General features: G+C 38.1%; 3 protein-coding genes across 3 annotated transcripts in view; 1 reads left to right on the plus strand and 2 right to left on the minus strand.

Moving 5' to 3' along the window:
• Positions 1–19,198, minus strand: part of LOC134825983 (mitochondrial amidoxime reducing component 2-like) — a 33,387-nt gene extending 14,189 nt beyond the window's left edge. Inside the window, exon 1 of the mRNA XM_063838201.1 lies at positions 19,194–19,198. The gene's annotated coding sequence lies outside the window, so the exon portion shown is untranslated. The remainder of the gene's footprint in view (positions 1–19,193) is intronic.
• Positions 3,443–14,278, plus strand: LOC134825976 (DNA repair protein RAD50-like). Its single transcript, XM_063838195.1, has 22 exons — positions 3,443–3,555; positions 5,094–5,220; positions 7,618–7,771; positions 7,956–8,134; positions 8,267–8,456; positions 8,602–8,808; positions 8,978–9,202; positions 9,364–9,522; positions 9,653–9,760; positions 9,898–10,030; positions 10,311–10,564; positions 10,693–10,902; positions 11,097–11,207; positions 11,319–11,510; positions 11,607–11,744; positions 11,954–12,154; positions 12,270–12,479; positions 12,632–12,846; positions 12,966–13,334; positions 13,459–13,562; positions 13,717–13,914; positions 14,039–14,278. The coding sequence occupies exons 1-22, from the start codon at positions 3,456–3,458 to the stop codon at positions 14,185–14,187; spliced, it is 3,933 nt and encodes a 1,310-aa protein (XP_063694265.1). The 5' UTR covers positions 3,443–3,455; the 3' UTR covers positions 14,188–14,278.
• On the minus strand, positions 14,325–19,257 carry LOC134825977 (uncharacterized). The gene is made up of 5 exons (XM_063838196.1): positions 18,751–19,257; positions 18,320–18,509; positions 17,359–17,504; positions 17,085–17,204; positions 14,325–16,810 (listed from the first exon to the last, which is right to left on the minus strand). Exons 2-5 carry the CDS (start codon positions 18,436–18,438, stop codon positions 14,469–14,471), a joined length of 2,727 nt encoding a protein of 908 aa, XP_063694266.1. The 5' UTR covers positions 18,439–18,509; positions 18,751–19,257; the 3' UTR covers positions 14,325–14,468.
• Between the last annotated feature and the right edge of the window lie 8,650 nt (positions 19,258–27,907).

The following is a 27,907-nucleotide window of genomic DNA, read 5'->3' on the forward strand; positions in this document are numbered from 1 at the left end:
AAGGAAAAGAATAACGGGACAAACAATTAATTAAAGTATTTATAGGAGCATAGATATTGTAATTACAAGCTTCAATAATAAATCACTGACTAAAACTTCTAATTAAAATGACACTTGGTACGCTCGCCCATTTTCACTGGTCAGTCTGAACTTCGGTTTAGCACGTTGTACACTTATTCACCTAAGTTTCAGAATTTGTTCAGTTTAGCAGAGTTAGTACCCGTGTTTCAATAAATCAAAAGATATCAGGGGAGTTCTTTAATAATGTTACGGTCGTCTAGAATACCGAACTTCCTGAAAACGTTATCATATTTCCTCAGACAACGTTTAATGCCTTTAATCAGTCTATCACGGCTATATCCTCTATCAATTAGAATTTTGAATATTTTGTGAAGATGGGAGGTAAAGATATCCACTCTAGTGCAAACATTACCATATCTAAGAACTTGACTTGAAAAAACGTTGTAGCCAACCTCGGTTGGGATGTTACTGTGAGGAAATGTAAGGGATACAACATGGAAATTAAAATCATCAGTTTTGTTATACACTGATATTTCTAGTCCTTCTGTGGAAATATTAATATTTAAATCAAGGTAGTTAATGATTTTATTATTGGAACCAGCTCGCTCCATCTCCAATGAATTAGGATAAATATCTTTAATCAATTTATGAAAGTAAAGGTAGTTAATAATAGATAAATCGTCAACATATCGTTTATTATTGGATAATATCTTTGCTAATCCCATTTTCTTTTCCTGAAGTAAACGTTTCATATAATTAAATTCCTTTTTGCCAACAGTGAGATCAGCTATAGGGGAACTTGAATTTCCACCCATAGGAATACCCTTGGTTTGTATGAATACAATCCCACCGAAGACGACATAAGTGTTATAAATAATAAATTTAACAGCCTCTTTTAGGTCATCTTGACTAAAGCAGGCATGAGAATCATAGGTTTTATTGGAAAAGAAACATGTATTACTGTCTTTTTTAGAAATACAAATATATCTATTACGGTCTGAAAATATTAAATCAACAACTTCATTAATCATATTCTCTACTTCAATCAAGTCTAATCTGGTATAAAGAGTAGTAAAATCATATACTTGTATATTATAAACATCGCTATTTTTGATAGCTTCAAGGAATTCACTTGAGGAATCTATGCTCCAAAACATGTTTATACCGCTGTTGTTGTAGATTGCCTCGCAGTATTTCTTGAAGTATTTCCTCAAAAGTTTCAGACAACAGTTAACTTGGACGTTAAGTTGTTTCGTAACGCAAAAACGGGCACCTGCAATGAACCTCGCCTTGTAAGGGTTCTTATGAAGCTTAGGGTTCCAGAAGATGCGTGCTAGTCGCAAGTTTTTATCTTCAACTTGTACATAAATAAAATAATAATAAAATTTATAATAAAATTTGGTAGCTTAAACACAAACTCTAAGCCCAGTGGATAAACCACAAAACTTATGCTCTATTGTGTGAAACAAAGATACTAGATCAAGATAACTATCAAGGAGTGTATGCATAGGACATAAAAAGTTTTGGAACGAAGATGACATGCTTGTGAAGCGAGCTAACAGTCTAATTGCTAATAAGTTCAAAAAGATCATGACATTAGGTTGCATCCTAAACAGTTTAAGCAAATAACATTAAATCTCTCCTTTAGACTCTCAGATATTTTATTGACATAATGAGTCTCGTCTTCGCTACAGGGTTTATATGTATCATTACCTATACATTATAGAGTATTAGGATCAAAACCCATTTCATTGACAAGAGTTTTTACATAAAACTTTTTACAAATAAATGAAAAATTACCAGAAGCTTTGTCGATACTACAAATAATGTATTTACTTTTCAGCAATTTAAGACTTCTTTTAACATCATCTTTTTCCAGTGTGTTTTCTTTTATTTCAAATGTTTCAGGAAAGATTTTCTTGTAATATTCAATACGATTGGAAACTATTGATAACACTTTTTCCTTCCAATCGCTGAACTTTACTTCTTTTTGACAGTACTTTCTACTTTTTGATTTTATAAATTTATCGACAGCTTCGGTAACTGACATATATATCTCATCTGGAGATTTAAATGTGGGAATTCTGTATTTACAACCGTAGGAAAGTACTTCCCTAAGTTCAACATTATCAACAATATCTAAATTACCAGTAACTACATGTCCATGAGGATGATAATTGAAAGTGGAGGAGTGACAATCGCATGGACTACCTAAAATAGATTTAATATCAGAAATAGAAAGTTTCTTTGAGAATGAAGCATAGTTACAAATAGAAAGACTTATAGGATCATTATATTATACTCATAATAAATCTGTAATGGTGTAAAAGACTGAATCAAAATGGGAAGCAAATCAATGACTGAAGTGTCAGAGAAAATAGATTTTAGGTTAAGTTGTAATGTAAATAGTATTGTAAAATGTAAATTGTTTTTTAAAATTTCCATATTTTTATCTGTTATTGCTACCTGTTAGATGTTGGTGTTTTATTTGTGAAGTATCATTAATACTGCAATGAGTGACTGCCGATTAAATTGGGATCCAAGTTAAAAGTAAACATTGATCTCTGAAACGACAGATTAATTCAATGCTGTATAATTGCCAGTCTGCGGGGCCTTACGTTATGCCTTTGCTCGAAGGCCACCACTGCTTCATTATTCTTTATGAACATTTTTCCTACGTAATTAACATGATCTGTTTACCAGGAGTTTTTTACCCTTCAATACTGAAATATAACTAATTTACAATAAAATATGCTATTATAACATTACAATCAACAAGAAATGTATTTAAGGGATTCAATGATTAATTACTCTACACCTGACTGTCACGTGACTTTTTTAACACATCCTCTAGGTGGCTCTGAATGACTATTCGAAACCCCGACCCCCTAATCTGATCTCAATCCTAAACCTAACCCAATCCATAACTGAATCATATGTTGAAACCCTAACGAGAAATTATACCAACTTCCTTACATGGTCATATCACGCGATCAAGACAGTTTTTTCGCCGATACCTCGCTAGGGGAGCATTTTAACCCTATGTCATGTGGGGTGATTCGGAATCAGCGTTCGAAAATACAACCAGTCAGAAATCAACTGTCTGGGGCCCTTTTAGAAAAACTTGAAGATCGAGTGTAGAGTGATTTAGCACGCTCGGTATTTAAGCACGAATAGATATGAATAATGATATTCCAAGATACTCAAATACAATTAAAACAAGCTATAAGTGAATGTACAAATAAAATGAAATATAAAATGACAACTACAATATCTGAAGAGTGAAGGAAAATTTCTAAAAAGACTGAATAAGAGTTCATAGTCCCTCCAAAAGTTCACCTGAAAACATTTTAGTATATCATCTATCAAATTACTTGGTATGGCCATCAGCCATGGGAATGAAAACTTTGATAAGATAACCTTTAAGGAAGACCATGTCTCACATAAAGAGGTTGGAGATTCGGGGTATACGGAGTTACAGTCCTAACAGAGCCGTGTGTATGGAGTTTGCCAGACCTGTCACACTTATAGTTGGTCAGTTCTGAACGAGTGACAACTTTTTTTAATTGTCAGATTTTTTAGATAAAGAACAATGTTTTTCTTACTTTAAACCCACATTTAAACCACCTTAAGGGGAGATACACCAAAACCTTTTTTGCTCCGAACATCGATTTTATTTTATATTATTTTTAAATAGACAAAAAGAATAAGATTGTACACCTTCAAAAATGTTTAAAAATATTCCCTCATCGAGAAAAAAAATATTTTTCTTTTTCGAAAATTTTTCAAATTTGGAGAAGTCTGTCACTGTAATACCGATAGTTCGGCCATTTAAAAAGTTTTTTGGCTGATTCTTTTACTGAACATTACTTACACTCCGTACTAGAAGCCATTGAAAGGATTATATAATTGAACAATAAATGACCAAGTTAAAGACCGAACAAGGTGAAAAAAGAAAAATTGGGATTTTTGCCTACCACCAAAGTTGTACATTTCACCACCCGCCCAGGTCATCAGATATCGCTTCAAAAATTATTGTGAGTGTAGTTGATGATCATGGCAAGCTTTTTGGAACCGGATTTCTCTCAATTTTGAGTTTTAAGCTATGCAATGTGGCCTCAAACGACTTAGTAAAATTCATCGTAAAAAAGGGCAAAAAAGGCAGATTTAAGGCTTAAAATGCCTATAACTCAAAAAGTATCAGTTTTTTTGAAATAATTTTTACAGGATCGTAATCAGCTTGGTAAGACGAATCTTTTAGTACGACATTTATAATATTCAAAGCCACAAAATTTGTAAAAAAATGTGTACAATTTGTACAAAATTTATACAAGGGGGGACCCTTGTGTTCGAGCTAGAAAATTATTTAAGACAATTTGTCTTCTAAAAGCACCTATTTGGTACTAAAAGATTTGTCTTACCAAGCTGATTACGATCCTGTAAAAATTATTTCAAAAAAACTGATACTTTTTGAGTTATAGGCATTTTAAGCCTTAAATCTGCCTTTTTTGCCCTTTTTTACGATGAATTTTACTAAGTCGTTTGAGGCCACATTGCATAGCTTAAAACTCAAAATTGAGAGAAATCCGGTTCCAAAAAGCTTGCCATGATTATCAACTACACTCACAAGAATTTTTGAAGCGATATCTGATGACCTGGGCGGGTGGTGAAATGTACAACTTTGGTGGTAGGCAAAAATCCCAATTTTTCTTTTTTCACCTTGTTCGGTCTTTAACTTGGTCATTTATTGTTCAATTATATAATCCTTTCAATGGCTTCTAGTACGGAGTGTAAGTAATGTTCAGTAAAAAAATCAGCCAAAAAACTTTTTAAATGGCCGAACTATCGGTATTACAGTGACAGACTTCTCCAAATTTTAAAAATTTTCGAAAAAGAAAAATATTTTTTTTCTCGACGAGGGAATATTTTCAAAAATTTTTGAAGGTGTACAATCTTATTCTTTTTGTCTATTTAAAAATAATATAAAACAAAATCGATGTTTGGAGCAAAAACGGTTTTGGTGTATCTCCCCTTAATGCTAAGTATTTTCAGTCTATATTCCTCAATTTCAGGTCACAACGGTAGTGGAAAAACATCAGTTATAGAGTGTCTAAAGTTTGCTTGCACCGGTGATACGCCCCCAGGAAACAAGGGTAACTTTGTGCACAGCCCTAAAATAGCTGAGGAATACGAAGTCAGGTCAGTCTTAAAGGACCAGTTAACTGAAAAATTTGTAGTCTCCAATTTGGCTAAGATTTAAATCAGCTGTGACAAACTGGTAAAGAATCGTATCGCCGAAAGAACCAACTCTCTAGTGTACGTGTAACGCGTGTTATTGCAATAATAAGCTGTGGCCTCGTGACGTCATAAATTCCCTCAGTGCGCGCTTGCATAGCGTAATTTACATTACAAATGATTATCATCGTCAATAAAACACGTGTAACTCACTCAAATTTTAGAATTATGACTATTACCCTAGTTCTCCAAAATCCTTATAGTTTTGGCTATCATTCTAACTAAAGGAATAGCTGATTGGATGTACAGTGCTCACGTCATGATTTTAAACAGTGATATAGGTTCTTGAACAGTGGCGGGTGAATGTACGGTTAGAAAGTTTCTGCTATTTCAACTTATGCCATATGTGATAATTTTGGATTGTTTTCATTGCTTAATTACACAAGCAGCTAGGGAGACTGTACCGATTATTTTTCCCCAGTCCATGAAACTCTAACGAATTTAGAAAGGATCTAGATAAGTAGGAGTTTGTTCAATTCCGAGAGCAATTATATTTATAGCATAGCGAAATTTATAACTTTAATCCACATGTGTCAGCCAGTACAGGAGACAAGAAGTCTGGCTACTTTACGGCCGTTCCTCAGCTCTGGGACCATTGGTAGAAGTAGCTTCTATCAGAACAGTGCCGTGGGAACAGAATTCCCGCCAAAATACCCGGTCAGGGGTCTACCAAATAGTTTAATACTGATTCGAGTGTACGGTGTGCGGTGTGTTTTGAATTAGACTTACGGCTTACCTAGTTGTTATCCTAATTGCATTATCATCGGTACATAACATAAATAAACTACTGGTAAGTTTAAATACCAAGTGCAAACGTGTTCAGTCAATCGACCCACTGAACAACTAAAGAATTTCCAAGACCCTATTATTCTCTGGCCATATATTACGGCACGATCGATTGTTAGATGGCTAAACGACCAACGTTAATCTATACAATTCTAAAACTATGAGCTAGCACTTTAATCAAAAAATACACTTTTTATATATTACTCCTGATTTTTACATTTCACGTAAAATATTGTCGCCACAGGTTGATCATGGACACTAACAGCTTGATTTGAGATAAATGACTAATGAGTTTCTCTAAAGTTAACTCTAAAGTTGTGTAGTCCAGTCATTTATGGACATTTATGGAAATGAACCTGCAAATGTTCAAATACTCACGAAACTTTGCACAGACCTTCCCGAAGGTATGAATAAACGATTTCCGTTTGGAGACATTTTTTGACCGTGGAGAAACCCCAGGAGGGCCACGCCCATATTGACCCAATAACGTAACCGACCCCTTGCTTCTGAAGGTCGTAGAGACTTCAAAATAGGCTTAAACGAAGCCGCATATGCATGTTTATATAGGAGTTATTGAGCAACACATGGCCTAAAATCCTTACTTTTCGAGAAATTCGCCAAAAACCATTTTGGGCGTGGTGCTGAGCCCATTTTCGATAGGATCGTGATAGAGTCTTTAAACAGGGTGCAAAAGAACCGCAATTAGCATATTAATATATATGACTTACGAACAAACATATGCCTTAAAGTGCTTACTTTTTCAGTTATTGGCGAAAAACTGATTTTCGGTTCCAGAAATCATGCAAAACTATGGGTATCTGGTAAATTGGGCTATGAAGGCCCTAAAGGTTTTTGAATGTGTGCAAATTGTGCAGAATGGCCATGTTTATATACAACTTATGAAGCAACATGTACCCTAAATTACTTACTTTTCGAGTTATTCGGGGAAAAACATTGTATTATCTCCATTTTCTACCTGTAAAATACAGTCTCACGAGCTCTTCTGCGCGCGCAAGGGACTTTATGACGTCATCGCCAAAATAATACAAACGCTATTTACACGCGTTAGAGAGCAGTTATAGATTTAGGAATTTCGACTCGTTGCTTAGTTTGCTATTTGTCACAATCTGTCAAAATATGAGGATAACTTTTTTTTCAGTTAACTGGTCCTTTAACTTGTATGTCTTATGATAATTTGATGTATATATACCAAGTCTTGAAAAACCAAGAAGACAATCTCATATCATACATACCATAAGTACACATTTCAATTTAATCAGAGTTGCTTTCATTATTGTCACTATTTTGTTGTGGTGTCCATTGTCCAATGTCCCGCTTTTGGCTCCAAGCCATTGGCCCTTCCTCCTTCTTCAAGAGCGATTATGACTGTTAATAACGCTTTGTATAAATATTCCATGAAATGGATATTATTTTATATAAAACCCAGAAAAGATTCAGAGACACTAATATTCAATAAAGGTATGTTTTTGTTTGACTTTAAAATCTAACACTCAGAGGTCAAGTGAAGTTAGAGTTCAAAGATTTGCTAGATAAATCAACGTTGGTCTCCAGAACTCTTCTTACTCAACAGAAACAAGTCAATCAAACAACTAAAACTCTGGACGGCACCATTAAACGAGCCGGCACCAAAAATGAACACGGCATAACGGTACATTTCTAATAATTTTTGGGGTTTCAGTTGTAGTGTTTAAGAGCAGTATGATCGTGTAATCGATACCCAACAACTCTTCTCATATCGATAATGTATTAAGGCTGGGGAAGAAAATGACAAATTGTAATACCTAAGCTATCATCTTCTTTTTTCAATTAAAAGTTTACTGTTAAATCAACAGCCAACTGAAAGTATCAGTATGAGATGCGCTGACTTAGATAAGGAGATGATTAGGTGTCTGGGAGTCAGTCGGAGTGTACTAAACAACGTTATATTCTGTCACCAAGAGGAAAGTATGTGGCCACTTTCAGAGGGTAGCACTGTCAAGAAAAAGTTCGACGAGATTTTTGGGCAGAAACGGTGAGTTTTAGAAATAAATTTTCTATAAAATTCTATAGAATTGTTACTGCACCTTCAATCGTCATCCTTAAGTTAAGTACTTCGGGTATGTTGTAAACTGAAAACATTTCTGTTGTTAACAGTTTGTTTCAGTCAAGTAAAGTGTGTTGAAGAACTAAGGAAGAAGTTTAAAGACCTGAAGCAACAGAATGCCCTAAACCTAAAAGATCTTGACCACCTCCAGAACAACCAAGCTAAAGCTGGAGAACTGAAGTTCGAGCTGGGCGAGGTTCAGAAACACATGAATCTTGGCAAGCAGGAGGTTGAGACTATCAACAAACAGGTTAATTTCAACACCGATACCATGGATACGAGCAAATTGTTATTTCATATCTTCAGCATTTATAATCCCAATTATGGTTGCACAGCAGGTTGCTGATTGTTTAATCTAATATTTATAGAAGTTCATCTGTACATCCATTTAACAGATACAAGAGTTGCGAGAAAATTTGGACGGTTCACACAAGAAAGTAGAAGAAGTGAGGAAGTTGGAGAGGAAGAGAGACGAGTTTGTGACGAGACTAGACACCGTGGAGCGCACCAAGAACCAGTTGGAGAAGGGTCTCCAGGTCAATTACCCTCATCCTACAGAGAAATTACTTCAGATGTTATCCTCGTTCGAAAGAGATTTCCAGGTAATTGTTTCGACAGAGTTTTACTGCCAACTGATTTATTAACTAGTTTTACATTCTCAATGTTTTTATGTTTCAGCATTTGATTATTAAATGCGATCAGAAATGTGTAAACAACGAATATACTAGACTTACCACATCGCAGTTATTAAATAAGAATTTCACCAACCAGGACAAGAGACATAAAGAGCACGAATTCACAATGAGACTCTCCGACGTAGTAGAATCGCATGACAAAGCCGAGAAGAACATGCAGGTTTACAGCGAGGATTTGGGTAGATTGAGGGAGGCTCAGAAAGCTTACAATCGACTTCAGGAGGAAAATGAGAAGTCTCTGGCAAGTTTAGCTGAGAAGTTCAGCGGGGACTCTTCCCTTTTGCTTGGTAGCAGGACTAAGGTGAGTTATATTCGTTTTAAAAAATTAATTTATAAATTAACACTATATTTTAAATCTCAAGAGCAGGTTTGCTGTGCAGAGTGACCTACTAAAATTAATTTCTTTCCTATCTCAACCTTGAAACCATTTCTCCACAATTTAACACTTATGAATTGATCAAGGTACCAGATGATGCGAATGTGATACACTGGATAGAAGGAAAGTTAGATGAAAGCAGGGTCAGTGAAGAGAAGAGAGAAAGAGAGAGTAGAACTCAGCAAGATAAGATGAACAAACAATCTGACGAGCTTAAGAAAACTCTCAACCAGGCTCAGGAAAAGGTTTTTGTTTTCCTGTCGTCTCTAATCTATTCCTTACATCATAGAATAATATAGATAACTGAGTTTTGCTGTTGATATCTTATATCGGTAGAAAGAAAAAAACTATTGACCCCTGTAATACGTTTTTCAGCTGAAAATGAAGCGGGAGAGTAAGAGGAAGTTAAAGGAGGAGATGGATAAGTTGTTGGTTGAGATACGGGAGATTAAAACAAGTGCCTCGACATTGTCAAGACTAGAGGTTTGATGCCATCGTAATTATGGATTTTCCTTCAAAATTAATACGTTTAAAACTTAGAACTGCAGAGAGCAGGGAAATATTATTTGATACGCACGCTAGAAGCAATAACATGTTTTTGTAATCTTTTACCTGGTCAGCAAGACAAGAAATCAGCAGAAGAGGAATTAAAACAGTTCCAAGAGACATCCCGCCTTGATGAGATCGGAACAAAGATAGAAGCTAAAAGTAAAGAAATGAGGAATATAGCAGAGAAACAAAGCCAACTCTCCAGTACGTTTTAGTTAGATCATTATGCGTATGTTCTTGGCTGGTTAATTGTTAAAGGAAGTGTATCTAAGTTTATTCTTAACTTCATAAGGAGGATATTTACTGGCGAGAGTGCAGAGATAGGGCCTGTCGTGATATCACGACAGGCCCTAGTGCAGAGAGTTCACTCTCATAATTACAGAGAGTGCAGAGTTCTCTCTCATAATTACTTCCATAAGATTTTCGATCGATGCTAATTTGCATCTTGTTCTTTCAATCGATTGTATGACCACATTTTATACAGGTGAGCTGGAGGTGCTTCATCTGGAGGCTGAAGCTAGACAGGATCGGGAGAGAGCTGAAAATGAGCTGTCGTCCAAGGAGATTGAAATGAAGAAGTTGATATCTTCTCACGAAGAAAAAATAAAGAAACATCTTGGAGAGATGCCAGCTCCAGGAGGAAATTCTCGGGCTTTGTCAAAATATTTGTCTACCCAAAGCAGTGAAGCTAAAAGTCAAGGAGATAAATTGAATGAAAAGCAGCGCAGTGTAGCTAAGGTATATCAGATTACAATGTTATTATCTCTAAGCTGGAATTTATTACTTAAAAGATGAAAAAGTTTAATAAAATAGATATCCGAAGCATGAATCTGTGCTTTACTTCTTCAAATAGCGTAATTCCTTAGGGAGAAATGGAGCTGAAGATGGCTAAGCAACAGCTGAAAGAACATGAGATGAAAGCTAGAAAAATTCGGGACAAAATTGTTGAAGTGTGTGCCAATCCAGCGATATATGAATCCGAAGTGGAGCGGGCAGAAGCGGAATATAGCAGAGCAAAGAAGCAAAATACATCTATTGTTGGGTTCACGCACATTTACTCAAAGTTTGAGGAAAAGGTCAGAATTTAAAAGACTATTTCAATGGTTTTCCCGCGCCATAAATTTTGTATTGCTAGTTTTGACGAAGTAATAGTGAGTAATGTGAAATCGTCAACGAAACACACGGCCGAATAATTTACGCGCACTGTAGAATAGATCAAATAGGGGCGCTTGACTGTCAGATTCAGTGATAATAAATGAAATCATATCAGGTTTCATCATCACACTCCTGTCCAATTTGTTCAACAAGCTTGGGAGAAGCTCAAGCTCAGAGAGTGTCCCAATCTTTACAGAGAAAAATCGAACGTGCTCCGGAACAAAAGGTAAGCCTCGTCATTCAGCCGCAAAACCAGCTTGCGGTTCTTTAATTGTCTACTCTAGATACGTGATTGTATTATAAAAATGGTACTATCACAAATTATTATTATCGTCAGGAGAAAGCGAAGCAAGATGAAACGGTAGCAGAGAGGAAGTTCTTCGCACTCAAAGCAGCCGCTAATCTGTACACTGAATTGAACGAGCTCGAAAGAGAGAAGATTCCAGAACTTTCAGAGCGAGTGACGTCACTGGAGAAGACGATAGAAGAGGAGAGGGAACTGGCAGAAGATATGGAGGACGCTGTCCAGGTATGTCATGTGATTTGACAAGTTCGATTATCTTCTGCACAGTGTATCGTGGTTTGGATTATGATTTATTATATATCTTTAACCATGAATTTTCAGCTGATAGCTGTTAACGAATTTGAAGTACGTCAGATGGAGAAAGATTTAGATTATGTTGATAGACTACACAGGGAGTGCTTAGCACTGAAAGATAAGATATCTAGTCTCAGCTCACGGCTTGTTAGCTCCTACTCAAAGGTACGTCCCATTCGACTCTAAATTCTCAGAACATTGTACGTTTTAGAACTTAATGTTATAGGTGACAGGAATTGAGAAATTACAGTTTGGATTTGTAGTAGACACAACGTTGCATTATTCTGAATTAGAAAATGTTGAATTAAAATCTAAGAGTATCCAGGATCAGAACCGTCGCTATCTAAACATCACTGATAACACTTATTTTGCAGACTCTCAAGGAAGCAATAGAAGAACAGTCACGATACCAAGAAGAGTACAGTGCTCTGCAACACGAACACTCCCGACTCATGGACAGCAAGACCCGTGGTGAGACAAAGTGCAATGCCCTCCGCCAGCGCTTCTACTCTCTTCAAGACGAGTATGTTGCTCTCAGCACCAAGATGCAGGGTCTGAAAAGCATGGAAGAACGGGTTAGTCTCTTTAAGTTTTCTAGAAGAGCCTCTGTGCATGATTAAAATCAGATTTCATGACAATTTTAGATAGGTAGACTTCTAAATCCGAATTCTGAACATCATATCGTTTCAGAGAAAAGAAAAAGCACTGGAGATCCAAGAACTCTCCCAAGGAGAAAGAAAGGTCGAAGAAACGATTAAGCCGAACGAGGAACAGCTAGATGTGTTAGAAAGACGACTAGCTAAAGACACAGAAGAGGATTTGTCTACACAGAGACAAATTAGAGACTCTCTTAACCGACTCTCTAACGCTGTTGAGAACTCTAGAAAGCTTGAACAGCAGGTTCCTCATTTATTTGTATAGTTTCAGTCTATCATGCTGACCAATCACCATAGGCTTATTATATATATTCATTTCCTACGTGAGAAGAACTATTTGAATAATTGATTGATACTTGACTGATTCCCAACTTATCTCCATCTGACCTGCTGCAGTTGGTGAGCAGCAGTGGTTCTAGCAGTGGTAACTTGTCCAGTCTCAGCGGGAGATTGGAGCAGTGTAAGGACGAGTATGAGAACCTGAAGACGCAGAAAAAGAAACTAGAGGGACAACTACAACAACTGAAACGAGATTTGGACAGTAGCCAAGTTCAAAAGAGGGATCTGGAGGGTTGTTTACAAATACGAGAATTCGAACAAGAGATGCAAAGGTGCCATGTAATTAATCATTCTTATAAGATAAGATATAAGTATGACAATAAATAATCCATTCATTAACAGTCAGTTTAGCACAAATACTTCTGTAACTCACTATAACACCCCACTCCAGTATTAAAGATGAGATCACGGCAACAGAAAGACAGCTAGCTGATAAGGAACTATCAAAAGCCCGTTCCACGGCCAGTAAAGTTCAGAAAGACATCGAGGAGAAGAGCACAACTAAAGCTGGACTAGAGGGGAGACATAGGGGGTTCTCAGAACAAATTAAACGGTTACAGAAGGAGCTGAACAGTAGCATGTTCAAAGATGCTGAGACAACATACCATCACCAGAATATAAAGTGCCACGTCGGACAGCAAACTACTAAGGATATTGAGATGTTCATCATTGCGTACGAGAGAGCCATTATGCGTTTTCATAAGGACAAAATGGAAGAGATCAACAGAACGCTTAGGGAACTATGGGTGGAGATATACAGGTAAATCTGAAGTTGCTGTTGATTAAATTTCTATCGTGTATTGGTAATTCTCGATTTTTTGCCAATTTCCCGAGAATTTATATTTGCATTTCGTTGCACCATATTTTGTAAAATTTGTCCTCAGAGGTGGGGATATCGACTACATTGAGATAAGAACAGATGATGACGAAGTTGAGTCTGTCAGTAAAAGGAAGACTTGTAACTATCGTGTTTCTATGAACAAGGGTGGTGAGTATTATACATAATTCCTATCAGTATCAAATATCAGTGACCTTATATGTCTTATACCTTTGTGACCATACTTCACAAAACCTTGATATTTTTTATCAATATAAGTCAGGCAGGTTAATATTTGACACTACATAATCACCACATATTGCAGGGGTAAGTATAGACATGAGACAGCACAGCAGTGCAGGGCAGAGGGTGCTAGCAGCACTGCTCATCCGACTAGCCCTTGCAGAGACCTTCTGTAACAACTGCGGGGTCATCACTCTGGACGAACCTACCACCAATTTGGATCGTGACAATATCGAGAGTCTCGCTCATGCGCTGGGCAAATTCATCAAGAGTCGCCAGAGTAAGTTGGGTTCTGCAAATTTCAGCGAACCTTTAAAATTTCTATATTGTCTTGATAACTTTTAATGTATTTTTGTGAGTTCACGTTTTGCCTAAATTGAACAATAGTAAAAAATTGTCTTCAGGTACGGGACATTTCCAGCTGATAATAATAACTCACGATGAAGACTTTGTGGAACTGCTGGGCCGTAGTGCTGCCATTGATCATTATTACAAGGTGTCTAAAGGCACTGATTACTGCAGCATGATCACTAAGAAACTTATGGTTGATTAATCGAAACAGTTTCAACACATTCCTTGTGTCGAGTAACGAAATTATTGTGAAACGATGAGCACTTTATTTTTAATAGTTTTAGCTCTTGGAGGGGTTTTAGAGTTTGTTTGTTAACAAATTGGAATTTCAATATTTTTAAAACAAACTTATACGAATACACATCGTTATTTATGTCATTTCAAGTATCTAAATTTTAAATATTATTTTTAACAAATTATCATTTTCTTAACTGCTTCACTTAAAATTTTCTTAAATAACAAAATATCTAAAAATATATGTTATTAGGGTTGAAACCAATAATTTTCCGGATTTCCTGGACTGCTTCGCTTATTCTTAAACATATGTTCTAGCTCCCGCCATATGAAGTTATCCTCGAAGGGCTGTTCCTCCTGCTCAAACGACAAGCCACCCAACTTGGACTGGTCCGGAGTCTGCAAGATGGTCCGTTCCGGAGAACTTGACCGGAGGAAAGCGTTATCCGGTGTTTGAGAACGGAGGAATAATGGAGAGGATCTGCCAGAAGTGAAATGTTGGGGGTCAGGAGTTTTGCTGCGAACTGGAGAATTGAAAAAGAGGAAGTTGGGAGACTCCTGGTGAGTGAATGGTGATGAGACCTGGAGAGGAGATATCGGAGATAAGATGTTATCTCGGTTTGTTAGAGATTCCCCGATCAGCTGTTCTGTGAATGGTGATAAGACCTCTGCGAGTGGTGCGTTCACCTCGCTGTGGACTGAGGGCGGGTCTCTATCTGCTCTCTCTTCTTCAATACCAGCGAGAGGTAGGATCTCTTGTTTGTTGGCATTTTTCAAACTTTCTTTGTCTCCATTTGCTTTTGAAAGGCAAATTGCCTCAGTATTTAGGACATGTGCGTCTCCTAGGGCTGCTGCTCTGAGTTTGTCATTCTGTTCCAGCACATCTTGTCCCAGTATCATGGGTCCTGAATCTATTTTAATAACTTTTGATGACAATCGATTTTCATCCTCGTCACATTTTTCAGAGAACAGGCGCTTCTTCGCTTTGAAGATCTGTTTTACGAAACTCGACTCGCCTGACTTATGTGAGTTATCAATATTATTTTTAGGAGAGCCTTTATTTTTAGACTTAGGTTGTCTAGATTTCGGAGTTTTCCTGGGTGTCTTTCTGGGAGTTTTTCTTGGAGTTTTAGACAATTTCACAGTCTTGCCGTCTGGTGTTTTAGGAGATGATGTTGCTGTTTCTAGCATGTCGGTGTTAATTCCAACCAAAGCACCTGGCGGTAGATCGTCTGGTTCGTGGTCCTGTAACCTGAATCCACCTGCTTCACAACCGCCCGCTGTAATTGCCGGAGCTGGAAGAGAGCCGCCCGGTAGCGGCTCAGCTATTCGAGAGCTCATGAAAATAACCGCTTTAAGGAGGTCCATGGCACTCTTAGTCCTGGGTGGGGTGCTGGTGATAGTGTGTCCTCCTTGCATCACATTGATGATCTGATCGTCTACCTCGTCTAGCGGCTCTACTCCTGTGTCTGCCAGTATGTCTTCTATCACTTTAGACAAAATGTCGGTTGGAGGGTCTGTTTGTTTGCTCACAGTACCTTCATGTTGGGCTGGTTGAGGAGGAAGGTTTAGAACTTTATCCTGGCTGGATTCTTGCTGGGTCGAATCGTGAATAGCGAATTCTTGCTGTCGAACAATCAGTTGAGCAGGATGGGTAGCATTGTCTTGATTACTATTTCCTACTACAACCGACTGCAGATGTGAACTTGAAGCTTCTTCCTCGGTGACTTGCTGATCAACTATGTTTGAGATGATCTCTGCTCCACGATGAGATTTACTAAATGGTGCACTCAACGCGCTGGCAATCTGTGCTGTAGGAGATGAACCATAGGAATTGGACGGATGCATTGTTTTATTCTCACTAGATTGCTGAGTGTAAACAGTTTCTGAGGGGCTCGTTTGTACCACAGAATATGGTTCAGTTTGAGCAAGTTCTGTGAGATTGGTCCCCATCAGTTGATCCTGGCCTCCGATTTGAGGTACTTCTGCTAACCTCATAAGTTCAGCGCACAGCGGAAAGTCTCGGGTGCCTGGTGATAGTCCCTTCATTTCTTTTTCCTTTCCATCACGATCGAATGCTGTTTTTACAACCTTATTATCATCAGCTTTCTCACAAAATTCTTCTAGGCGTTCAGTCACGACTGGTTCTGATTCTGGGGCAACAATTGTTACACTAGTTGGCTGTTCCGTGTGAATTGATCCGAAATGTGCATCATTATGCACAGCATTCACTCCAACATTTGTAAACTCTGTTTGATACCCGAGACCAGAGTCTATGACAACAGTTGGAGCTTGATAGAACTCTTGGGACCGATAAGCTATTTGGTCTGTTATGGGCATGTTTGTGTCTAAATCTACAATATCTGTCGGGGTTTTCGCTGGTTCATCATACAAATCCTTATCATCCGAACAAGTGATAACGTATTGGTTGTTGTCAACTTTGATACCGTGAGCACTTTCCAAACCCTCTGGAGTGTTGTCAGCAGCCAGCAACTTCTCTGCCTCAGGAGAGGGCAGGTTTATTGCATCTCCTGTTATGGTGAGGGTACCGTCCGGGTTGTGAGTTACTGGAACCAGCATCGCTTCTTTGCCTGGCAGGAGTGAGGGGTTAGTCGGAAGAATGCAAAATGCAAATTATCAAATTCGACTAATAGTGGGAAGGTGACGTAGGCTTGATTTGCCATGTGACAGATAATATCTTGTTAGGTATATGATCTGATTTATCTCTGTGCCAACTACCACTTCTCTACCATCACCAAGGCCACTATAATTTTCGGAGATTTTGTAAAGTAAGGTACCAGAAGTCTTCTTTATAATATAAATGACATCTGAAAATTAACCTAAACCTGAATTTAATCACAATACCTTGTAGTTGTAGCGTATGTAGGTCCTTTTCTTGTAGTTTCAAATTGTCTGTCTTCGTTCCGACAGGACTGCTACTCTTCTTTCGATTTTTGTTTTTATCTTTAGCAGGCTTCACAACAACTGTAAATAATATGTGTCTTCTTAAATATTTAAACTCTTGAATCCTTTTCTCGAAATTCAAGGTTCAGGAAGTCAAAGGGATCATAGTCTTTAAAAGTCTCATTAAATTTCAGAGGACACGTGTGACTGTGATTACTGAGTAATCTGAGCATACCTGTGTTTTTACCAGATTCCAAAACCTCCAACACTGTATCGATGTTGTCATCCTTTATGGTATCCCTACACACCTTCTTTCTCTTGATATGTATCTTGAAGTTGTCCTTTCTCGTGAATGTTGATTTACATTTCTTGCATCTAAACCTGTAAACACAAAGATTAAAGATCGAATCCCAATGATATCTCCACCAGATACTCACGGTCGTCGGACTGATTGATAAATCGGCGGCGAGTCAGGCACGCTGTGTCTGGTTTTATATTAGCGACAAGAGAAGCGCCAATGTCGGACGTGACACCTTATGTAGAGTATTATGTAGAGTGCGAGTGTGGCCGTGACAAGACAAGTGAGACTAGTGACACCACCTAGCAATGTACTTGCTTTTGGTTTTGGTTTAGGGAGCAAACTTGCCACATTACATAATTCTAGGATATGCATTATCGATATCTCTTGTTTTGAGCCTCATGGAATATCACCTCATTATTCCGAATTAGGAATGATGAGGTTCTAAGATAATTATTAGTACGTGGGTACCCTATTGTGTACTTTTAATTGATAGACCTTCCTCAGAATACTCAATCTCTTAGAAAGTTAGAATACTCGACTACTCGAGACATCCTCCTTCCTTGGATAATTGGATGCTTAGACTATATTGGCAATCGATCAATTAAAAAGCCGGTTATTGAAACGAACATTTCCGGCTGAAGTAAGTATTGATATCACGTGCCGTATTTATATCACGTGCCGTATTTATATCACGTGCCGTATTTATATCACATGTTGAGGGAGAACTCTACCTCACCCGGCTAGCTAGGAAATAAAGTGCCCTATGGATTGGACCTGTCGACTGTCAAATTTTACCGTGAGAGCGTGTGTAGAAGTGTGAGTGAAAGTTTTACAGTTTCTTAATCTAACTTTATGATCTTACTCTACATGATTGCATAGATAATGTATAACGTACCTCTGCTTGGCTTTCTCCGGGTCGTGGGTGTAAAGATGTCTGACAAGCTGATCGTGCCGTTTAAATTGTGCCGCGCACTCCGTGCACGTGTGGTCGCGCACACTCGTGTGGACTAACATGTGTGACCGCAAGTGGGATGTCTTCTGGAAGCTCTTGGTGCAGCGCGGGCAACGGTGTGATATGTTCAGACCTGGAGTAAACATATGACTTAAGTCAATTCGCTGCTATTGGTTCGGTTAGGTAAGCGAGGGCACTTCAGTAATTATGCAGACGGTTTGGGAAAACATTAGAAAAATTCACAAAAGGCATGATTCTATTTCTAAACGTTCGAGCTGGCAGAAATTCCGCAAGTATTGCACATATTCACTATTTAGCGAATACCGTCGAAACTTAAAGGTGAGTGTTGATAGCTCAGCATTTAAAAGAATTACCAGGTATGTGGCATTGCTTGACACAATTGATACATGGGCATGGTCCTGGCTTTTCCTGAGCTGGAACTATAATTTCCTTCGGGGCCGGCGTCTCCTCTTTCTTCTTCTTCGTCCCATTTTTCTTCTCCTCTGAAGTCGAACTATTGGTTTTTCTCTTCTCGACACTGCGTCCCCTTTTTGTAAGAACTTGGAAGCAACGTTCCTGATGTTAGCGACAGATTCCTTATACTCTGGATGGTTTACTTTGTGGTCCTCTAACTTCAGTACTGCTTGTGCGAGGATCCGCTTGGCTTCAGCTAGAGTCAGCTTCGGCTCAGCTGGTTTGATGTTCTTTATCTTCGTCATGGTGGTCTAATGGAAGCCAATTATAAAAATAAATTAAAAACTAAGCCACCAAAATATCATATTGCTACATATAAACTTAAAGTAAAAACAAACGAAACTGCAATAAATGCAGACACACTATTTCGAAAGAGCTCCAACGACAGCTGTATGACTAGAATGATCAAATGTAAACGATTATCCCTAGTAGGGCTTGAAACTGTGCGGCTCGAAGCACTAGCACCACCCAGCACTCTCTCCAATCAGCGCATTTAAGCGATACATTATATGCACTGCAAGGATTCCCCCTCAGGGTCTCCAAGCCGCCCCAGGCGCAGTCACTAATAGCAGTTATTTGTTAATTATATAGCATAGTTAAGGGACAAGGTGAGGGACTCTACTAAAAATAGAGAGGGCTGTGGGCAACCTCTTGTCAGATTTAAACACTACAGTGCTGGTGCTATAAAGTGCTCTTTATACCATAACGGGCCTGATTGTAGCGCATGCTTATTATCCAGCTGCAGCCCCAACAAGCTTCAACAAGCTCCTTTGCTGATCATCTGAATGATCTGGGGCGGAGACTATGAGGGGCTTATACTGTTCACTGCAGAGATCACAAAACCTCACCGCCCTGTGAAACTAGCACACTAATTATAGGAGTTGATTAGCGTCTGTGTGTGAAGGGACGCGGGACAGAGCAGAACTCCGTTTAAATCGGGTCGCATTTCGGTGAAACAGTGGAGACTCTGGTTTTGATATTTTTATTATGATAATAGCTCTCCAACAGAGGTGTGCTGGTCTTTATTCTCGGTTCTGGAATCAGACACGCCACATTTCACACGTGGTGCACATTTTGCACTTGCGGCAATATGTGTTTGTACGTGTCATGATGTTTACACGTGGTGTAATATATGTCCAATATGTTTTCTAACACCACAGAATTTTCCTGTAGCATAAAAAACGTGTGATTTATAATGATGACTAGTATAGGTAGTGTTGCTGTGCTGGAGGAATTTGAAGCAAAAAAATGTCAAGTCTTGGAAACAAAAGTGAATTAGGTTTATGACAGTTTTCAAATTAGATGGTCCTTTTTTCTTTGTAATCTAATTTTTACGATATTCACAGTCATGGGACAGTCATTGAATTGAAAGAATAAATATTAATTTATGAATTAAAGCTGCTGAACAAGAACTAAATTAAACCAATATAAACTTTATATCAGTATCACACGTGAAGAGATCATTACACAAACAGAAGTAAAAAACACACAACGTAACTATTCTTACAGCACAATAATTGTTCCAATGTTTCATTCTAGTACGATATACATTACTAGTTTTCACTAAAGAACCGCTAGGGGGTCGAGCAAAGTTCATAATATTGCACTTTTAAGTTTTAACCTTCCATGTGACCAAAATGACTTCGTAGCAGGTCTCTTCAAAGGAACCAAGTAATGCCAAAATCAGTCTCTCACTGCTCATTCAGGGAGGCACACAGAGATGGCGTCCCTCCCTGAGCTGGGTATTTTCAAATTTACCACAGATATCAAGCGGCTTAATGCTAATATACAGCTCAACTCAATGTCCTTAGTCAGTTAGTGGTAGTCCTTTCATCAAGACATTTTTTCTAAGTCTGCTACTTGGCGACTCTGTTTTTGACAATGTTGCTCATATTATCTCCTTGATTATTTCGGATTCGGGGTGAGTCAATATTACTCCAGCTCTCACTTTTCAACTTGGTCAAATCGATAATTCCTCTGCTGTTCCATCCCCGCCTCTTAGAGCTGGGTATCTTGTCGACACTAACCGAGGTTTCTTGACCCAGCTGATTGGAGATACCGCTCCTGTCGATAGTAGCCGTGCTATTACGACCATGCTCTTTTAAGGCCATAAATGTGCTGACAATGCTGGATGTAGATTGAAGCTTTAAGATGCGGTTTTTCTTCTCCTCCTTGCTCCACCTCTTGAAGGCAGTCATTCTCATGTAGTATAGGACGGGGTTGATGGCAGAATTGAGCACGATGAACACCACACAGGACACTGGCCATGCGTACCAGAACATCATCCTGTTCTTTAAGTACGGTCCAGGGTATGGTAGATGAGAATGGATTCTAACATTCTCCATGGTGAGCATGATGCAGTACGGCATGTTGCAGAAGATGAAACAACCTGTGAAGATAGCTATTGTGATGGATGCCTCCTTCTTGTGGTTCTGAGCTCCTCTTATTGTCTCCTGACAAATAAGTCGAATGACTGAGACGATGAAGCTTATGAAGGTGACGATTGAAGGGACTGCAACAAGGAGAACCAACATGAAGGTGACTCGTCCCAGTGATTCTGGCTCAGGCTGGAGGAGACAGAATGGTCCCACGGAAAGGTAGATAAACCTTCCTTTGTAGATTGCTCCTGTTATCTCGACTACTAGCAGCATTATTGCATAGATCCCTAGACTCAACAGTGCCCGGAATTTGTTGACTTTGTAGAATGGTAGTACGATGGCAACAGTCCTTGATACACTCAGCAGCATGACCGTGAAAATGGTGAATTTCTGTAAGAAAAAGAAAGCAATATTCCAAAAACCACAAAAAATTAGATTATTGAAAATTCCTGGGACACGACCCCTAAAAAATGCTATTGTGGTCGGGTAATGCCAGAAACTAATCACAAAATCACAAATACAGCTTATACTATACAATATAGCAGACAAGTCCTTCCTTCCAGTGGAGTGGAAGTATCTTAAAGCTAGAATGTTTCCAGGGGTACCAATAAGTCCAAACAGGAGGAGGAGAACTCCGAGCAGTTTGTCTGCCGCGGGTCCACCTGATAAGTCCATCTCGTCCATTTTAACGTGGGGGTTGTACTTCTGCGTTCCGTTCATTCTAGTCCTGTTCAACTTTCTTTTAGTGAGACACATTTAACAATTAAAAGAAACAGTTCGAAGTTTACATTATTTAAAAGTGATGGGGAGTATTTTCAACTTTAAAACGGCTAAAAATCGGAGCCAGGAAGTAGTAACATTCTAGAAAGGCATCTATGATTTCATGCACCTTGACATTTAACTTCTTCGCTGAATATATTTAGAACAACGATCAGTGATGAGATTGTAGTGATGAGATACATGTTCAGATTTCTTACAGCTAAAGAACTGGAAGTGGGAGGAGTAATAGTTTCAAAAACTAGAAGGCAACATCCCTAAATTATTGGTATGTTAACGAATAAGAATAACGATCAGTGTGGCTTGTTCAATACGTTACAAAGCTTCACGTAAGGAAGTAAGACATGTCACATGTTACCAGCCAGTTGTTAGTTACTCCCAGGCCACATGAAAGTGCGGCCGGGTTTCTAGATGATTATGCTAGTGTAATTTTAACAAAATAGCTATGTGTAAAACTGATTCTATAGAGGGGGGAAGGGGTGAAAATTAGCCAACAATTGATTACGTGAACGACCTCTTATCAGAAATTAATCGAAAGTTAATATCCTACCAGTACCACCTTTTAAAAGCGTGTAAACTCAATAATGTCATTATCATCTAAAATTATAAACTTGCAAAAGTTTTATGTGATCTTTGAGGTTTCTAACTTATGATGATGCTACGGAAAATTTTGTTCAACCAAACAAACAGTACAAACGCTCGAAACTTAACTGATCGAAAAGTCGAAAAAAAAGGAATACGTTGAACTGTATTCCGTAAAATGTACTAGAATAATAAGAATATCCGAGGTGGTGGATGGTCTGACTCTATAATGCTTCCCATTCACAGCACAAAGTTCTTTATTAACTCACTTAATATCACACAAACAACAATAGAGCAGAGCTAGGACTTGGCAGATATAACAATTGCATGAAAATATTGAACCTAGAGTAGAAAAATGGGGTCGGAAAATAAAACACTGTTGTGATGAACAATATAATATATACCGTAAACATTAAATAACATGTTAAAGTAGCATGATATTTGTTTATTTATACTTTTATATAGTTCCTGGCTTAGTGAGTTGGAACATGCTGGTAAACCTATGCTATTGTGAGTTAGTTCCGCACCTGCAACACATGTAAGTGCTAAATACATGCGCTAACCATGGCTAACCTCATTGACTTGTCTCACAAAGTCACAATTCCTTTTTAGACTCACCTGTCTTCAAGATTCAGCTCTTTTATAAATTACTTACTTTATTACTGCTGTCTCACAAGTCATTATTAGGGCTCGCTCCAACGTATATTCAAGACATGTTTCGGTACACTTATCATGGTCACACATTAAAACCTTATTATGGTTCCATCGTTTAACTCTAAGTTTGATGAGCGAAGCTTCTCAGTGGTGGCTCCAGAGATCTACAACCGTCTGCCTACTACGGTAGTAGGCAGACGGTAATACTACCATCACATCAGCTGAATCAGGGGGGACAATGGGTATTTTTTCGTGAAACTTGATTTCGAGATAGCAGTTGACCAACAAACTAAGACCAGTGACCGAACTTTTGAGGGGGTCCCAGACCCGAACCGCCCAACGGTACCCGCGGGGCAGCCACGCTCATATTTGGTCCAAATTAGGCCCACTTTAGCAAAATACCCTGAACATGCCCAAAACCCAGGTTGAAGGTGCACTACTTGTAGCTAGTGGTCTCCTGAACTCGTATATGAAATTTCGTCAAGATTGAACAAAAAATGACTGAGTTATGAGCCAAAAACCATATGCCCATATTTGGGCATACGCATCAAATTTGGTAGATTTCGTCCCATAAATTGGTCAAATATCCATATTTTTGAATGAGACTTACTTTATATGAAAGGTAAGCCTAAACTACATATTCTCTGTAAGTTATAGCTTTATATCTATTTAAATGTGGATACTAAGACGAAAATACCCCAAAAAATGAACAAAATTGCCCGTATCTTCGTTCGCGCTATTCGCGGAATTGATTTCATTAATTTGGAAATAACTCAATCAGTTTTCAAAATTTTTGCATGAAATTTTCGGAATAGACTCTAAATCGCATTTCCACCTTATTCTAGGAAGCCGATTTTTGATTTAGGCCTCCAAAAAAATTTGGCGGCCAAATTCTGAATTTTGCCAGGCAAATTTTGAAATTTGGCAGCCAAATTTTTTTGGAGGCCTAAATCAAAAATCGGCTTCCTAGAATAAGATGGAAATGCGATTTAGAGTCGATTCCGAAAATTTCATGCAAAAATTTTGAAAACTGATTGAGTTATTTCCAAATTAATGAGTTTAGGCTTACCTTTCATATAAAGTAAGTCTCATTCAAAAATATGGATATTTGACCAATTTATGGGACGAAATCTACCAAATTTGATGCGTATGCCCAAATATGGGCATATGGTTTTTGGCTCATAACTCAGTCATTTTTTGTTCAATCTTGACGAAATTTCATATACGAGTTCAGGAGACCACGGGGTATGAGAGGTTATGGAGACTGGGCGGTAGTTAGCAGCCGGTCCCCTTTCTTGGACGCAGGTGTGATGTACTGTGTTTTCATGCCAGATAGTATCATGGCTCCGCTATCAAATAAGTCTTTCCAAAGTAGATATAACGTTCCACAATAAAATACACTAAAACCTTAATCTGTCAATAAGCTTTGCAAATGTTTTATGTTATTGAGTCTCTATGAACGATCTTATCTCCAACATAATGCTTTCCCCTCCGTAAATATAAGCCACTTTATACTTAGATATTGTGTAGAAATTACAAGCTTTTGTAGACCCTTTCCCCTGAGGCTGGTTCATTTAATATGTAATGTTATGTGGTTAATAAGGCGAGAAGTGTTAATTAATTAAGGGTGATATTACTTTACGAAACGAAAACGTGAAAAAGTATTCAATACCCCGCCATTATGCGACACGAATATTGTATGATATATAACTAAATAATTTACAAAATTCGGTCAGGTGCCCATGTCTGAGCGACATACAAACATTAATTAGTCCTGCTAAGCAACAATGCAATGTACCAGGTGTGATTAATAGTCGCATTTAACGTAAAATTGTTATAAATCACCAAACATAACCTTGTCCTTAGCCAAAAACATAAAATAGACAAGATTTATCCTTTTATCATGGCATAAATAGTTAAACTATAAGGTATTTACCCAGTTTGAAATGGACTATAAACGATCAGAGCATGCCCCAGTGAGTCCCAGCCAGACCAGTACCCATTAGCCTGGTTTCGGATGTCTCATGAGATAGCGGTAGTTCCTACATGATGTCTACATGACCAAGTACATACCTCTCAATCAACACCCTGTGCCTCTTAAAAACGGGAGAAAATTGTGTTTTTCTCAATGATGTCCTGAAGATAGCTCTAATATAAGTAAAAACCCGGTTTTAGCTGCAATGATGTCCTGAAGATAGCTCTCAGTAAAAACCCGGTTTTAGCTGCAATGATGTCCTGAAGATAGCTCCAAGTAAAAACCCGGTTTCAGCTTCAATATCGATGATGTCCTGTAGATAGCTCTTAGTAAATACCCGGTTTTAGCTGCAATGATGTCCTGAAGATAGCTCTAAGTAAAAACCCGGTTTTAGCTGCAATTAAACGATGACTATAAGTTATAACGTGAAATACTTTCCTACAATACTCGACTCAAACGCATGACTTGAAAAGAGATGAAAACTATTCAATATCGATTGATTCTTGATAAGAATAGCGTACAACTCATTGATGTGTTTCAAATGATGGAATATTCGAGATGCACCCATACTGTTTGCACTTGGTACTATTGTCTAATGTCTAATTGTCCATAAACGTTTGCCTGCCCCTTATTATTTATCCAATCAAGACGATAGGTTTTATGTGACACTCCTAGTGCACGGTTTCACCAGGATAATGACTAAAGCGTTTATCCACTTTCTTTAGAGCCTTCCAAATTGTTTAAGTTATTGTTTAAGTTATTGTTTAAGTTATTAACCTGTTTATGTTCGAATTATCATAAATTCACATAACGTATCAATATGGGATAGTGAATATCAATATCAGTGGTCACTGGTCGAAACAATTGAAATATTGTAATTAAACATAATTTAAGGAAAAAGAGATTCTAGAGAAGAGAGATTCTTTCGAAAGAAATATAAATTGTGACAGAGTGGCACAATTATAACGATAATGGTATTAAAGAGTGGAAACTGCACCATACAACTTTAGGGCAGACGTTTGTCACACGAATCTCACAGTTGATAGGTGAAAATTCTGTTTTTCCTTCACTAGCGAGCTCAACAAATGAAACAAGCAGTTCTCAATCTCACAGTATTCGTGAATCAAGGGTTGTCGTGTGTCCACTATCCGTAACATTTTAGTGGTAGCACCACTATATTCAGTGCATACTGTGAACATAGTACTATTAACTTATTAACTATTAACTATATTATATTGATATCGATTATCGATCCAAATAACTAAATATCGTAGCACAGCTTTACCGGGGTTTTACAGAACCCTAAATGTTTTATAAATACCCTTGCAGGTATAATACACGTATTTACACTCAGCTCTTAGTCTTGAGTTGAATCAATATCAGATTGGGGCTGCGATTATAAAATACAATAATTTTTTCCGGTCTCTGATTGAAAAAATGTGTAATGTGATACGTGTAGATCATACAATATATTGTGCAATATATAGTGCGCAACTGTTATCTTACTATATATAAAGCGAGACGATATATATATATATATCTGTGCCATTTTACTGACACCACGGCATCAACTTTAACGCGACTTTCCGCAAAAACCGTAAAAGATATACAACTGAAACTTTTTTGACTGGGTCAAATGCTTTTATGCTTTTCAAATCAGCATGAAAAAATAAAAAATTGGCCAAGGAATAAGAGTTTTAGAGCCCAAAATTTGGACCCGCAAGTGGTGTCAAAAACGCGAATTAAATAGGTAATAATTATTTTAGTCTCTTGAGTCTTGACACCATTTTAGGATTATACGGGTTCCTGCTAGTTTGTTATAATGCCCTCAGGGACGTTATATGTGATAATGTGTCATGAGGGTGAAAAGTGATAACGCTAAATTTTTCTCAGGGAGCATTATCAAAACAGGTATAGGAACAGCGAGAGACCACTTTCATTTCTCGGGCCGCGCAAACCCCCTCACTACGTTCGGGTATTATCTGTATCATGCGCGGCCCTCAGAGCGCGAGAGCATTATTGCGTTATGATTAACTTCCCGCACTGCTCATCAATAGTCACATGGATCTGAGAATATTCCCGTAGACACGTCTTCCGCCCGAAGTTTGAGACCTGGAACGGCTCAAGGGACCCCTCAGAAACAAATTTGGCTTGGGTAAACTTTCTGAATATGGGGCAGTTTTGTGCAATTGAACACGCCCTTTTTTGGTGCTTTCGCGATATCTAAACCCACATATTTCCACTTCTGATTAAGATTGGAGAAAGGAGATCAACTTGGGTATGAAAATGGTCAGAATCATCACATTTAGGAGGGTAGAACATGGTTTCAAAGTCTTCACACTTAAGGTTGATGAGTTATATGACCACACCCTTTTGCGGTCTCGCGAGTAACAATTATCACACTTATTTCAGGATATCTCAGCTTCTAATTGGAGCTAACTGCTCATCTTGGGCATTAAAATGGTCAGAATCATCACATTGACTGGGGTAGAGTATGGTTTTAAAGTCTACAGACTTCAGGTTGTTGAGTTGTTAGGTCAAACCCTATTTTTACGCTCTCGCAAGTCGCAATTAATGTACTTATCACAACATATCTCAGCTTCTGATGGGAGCTAAGCGCTCAATTTGGGCATTCAAATTGTCAGAATCATCACATGGAGTGGGGTAGAGTATGGTTGTAAAGTCTACAGA

This window comes from Bolinopsis microptera, chromosome 1 (genome assembly GCF_026151205.1).
Source record: "Bolinopsis microptera isolate Bmic1 chromosome 1, MBARI_Bmic_1.0, whole genome shotgun sequence".
Lineage (NCBI taxonomy): Eukaryota > Metazoa > Ctenophora > Tentaculata > Lobata > Bolinopsidae > Bolinopsis > Bolinopsis microptera.

Bases quoted from the DNA above. Each gene is read 5' to 3' on its own strand.
- LOC134825977 (XM_063838196.1), bottom strand. From the start codon at position 18,438: ATGTTAGTCCACACGAGTGTGCGCGACCACACGTGCACGGAGTGCGCG. The intron at 17,205-17,358 runs GTATGCTCAGAT...TATTATTTACAG, and splicing joins GGAATCTGGTAAAAACACAG to TTGTTGTGAAGCCTGCTAAA. The intron at 16,811-17,084 runs GTATTGTGATTA...CACTCCTGCCAG, and splicing joins ACATACGCTACAACTACAAG to GCAAAGAAGCGATGCTGGTT.
- LOC134825976 (XM_063838195.1), top strand. From the start codon at position 3,456: ATGTCTCACATAAAGAGGTTGGAGATTCGGGGTATACGGAGTTACAGT. The intron at 5,221-7,617 runs GTCAGTCTTAAA...TCTAACACTCAG, and splicing joins GCTGAGGAATACGAAGTCAG to AGGTCAAGTGAAGTTAGAGT. The intron at 12,480-12,631 runs GTTCCTCATTTA...GACCTGCTGCAG, and splicing joins CTAGAAAGCTTGAACAGCAG to TTGGTGAGCAGCAGTGGTTC.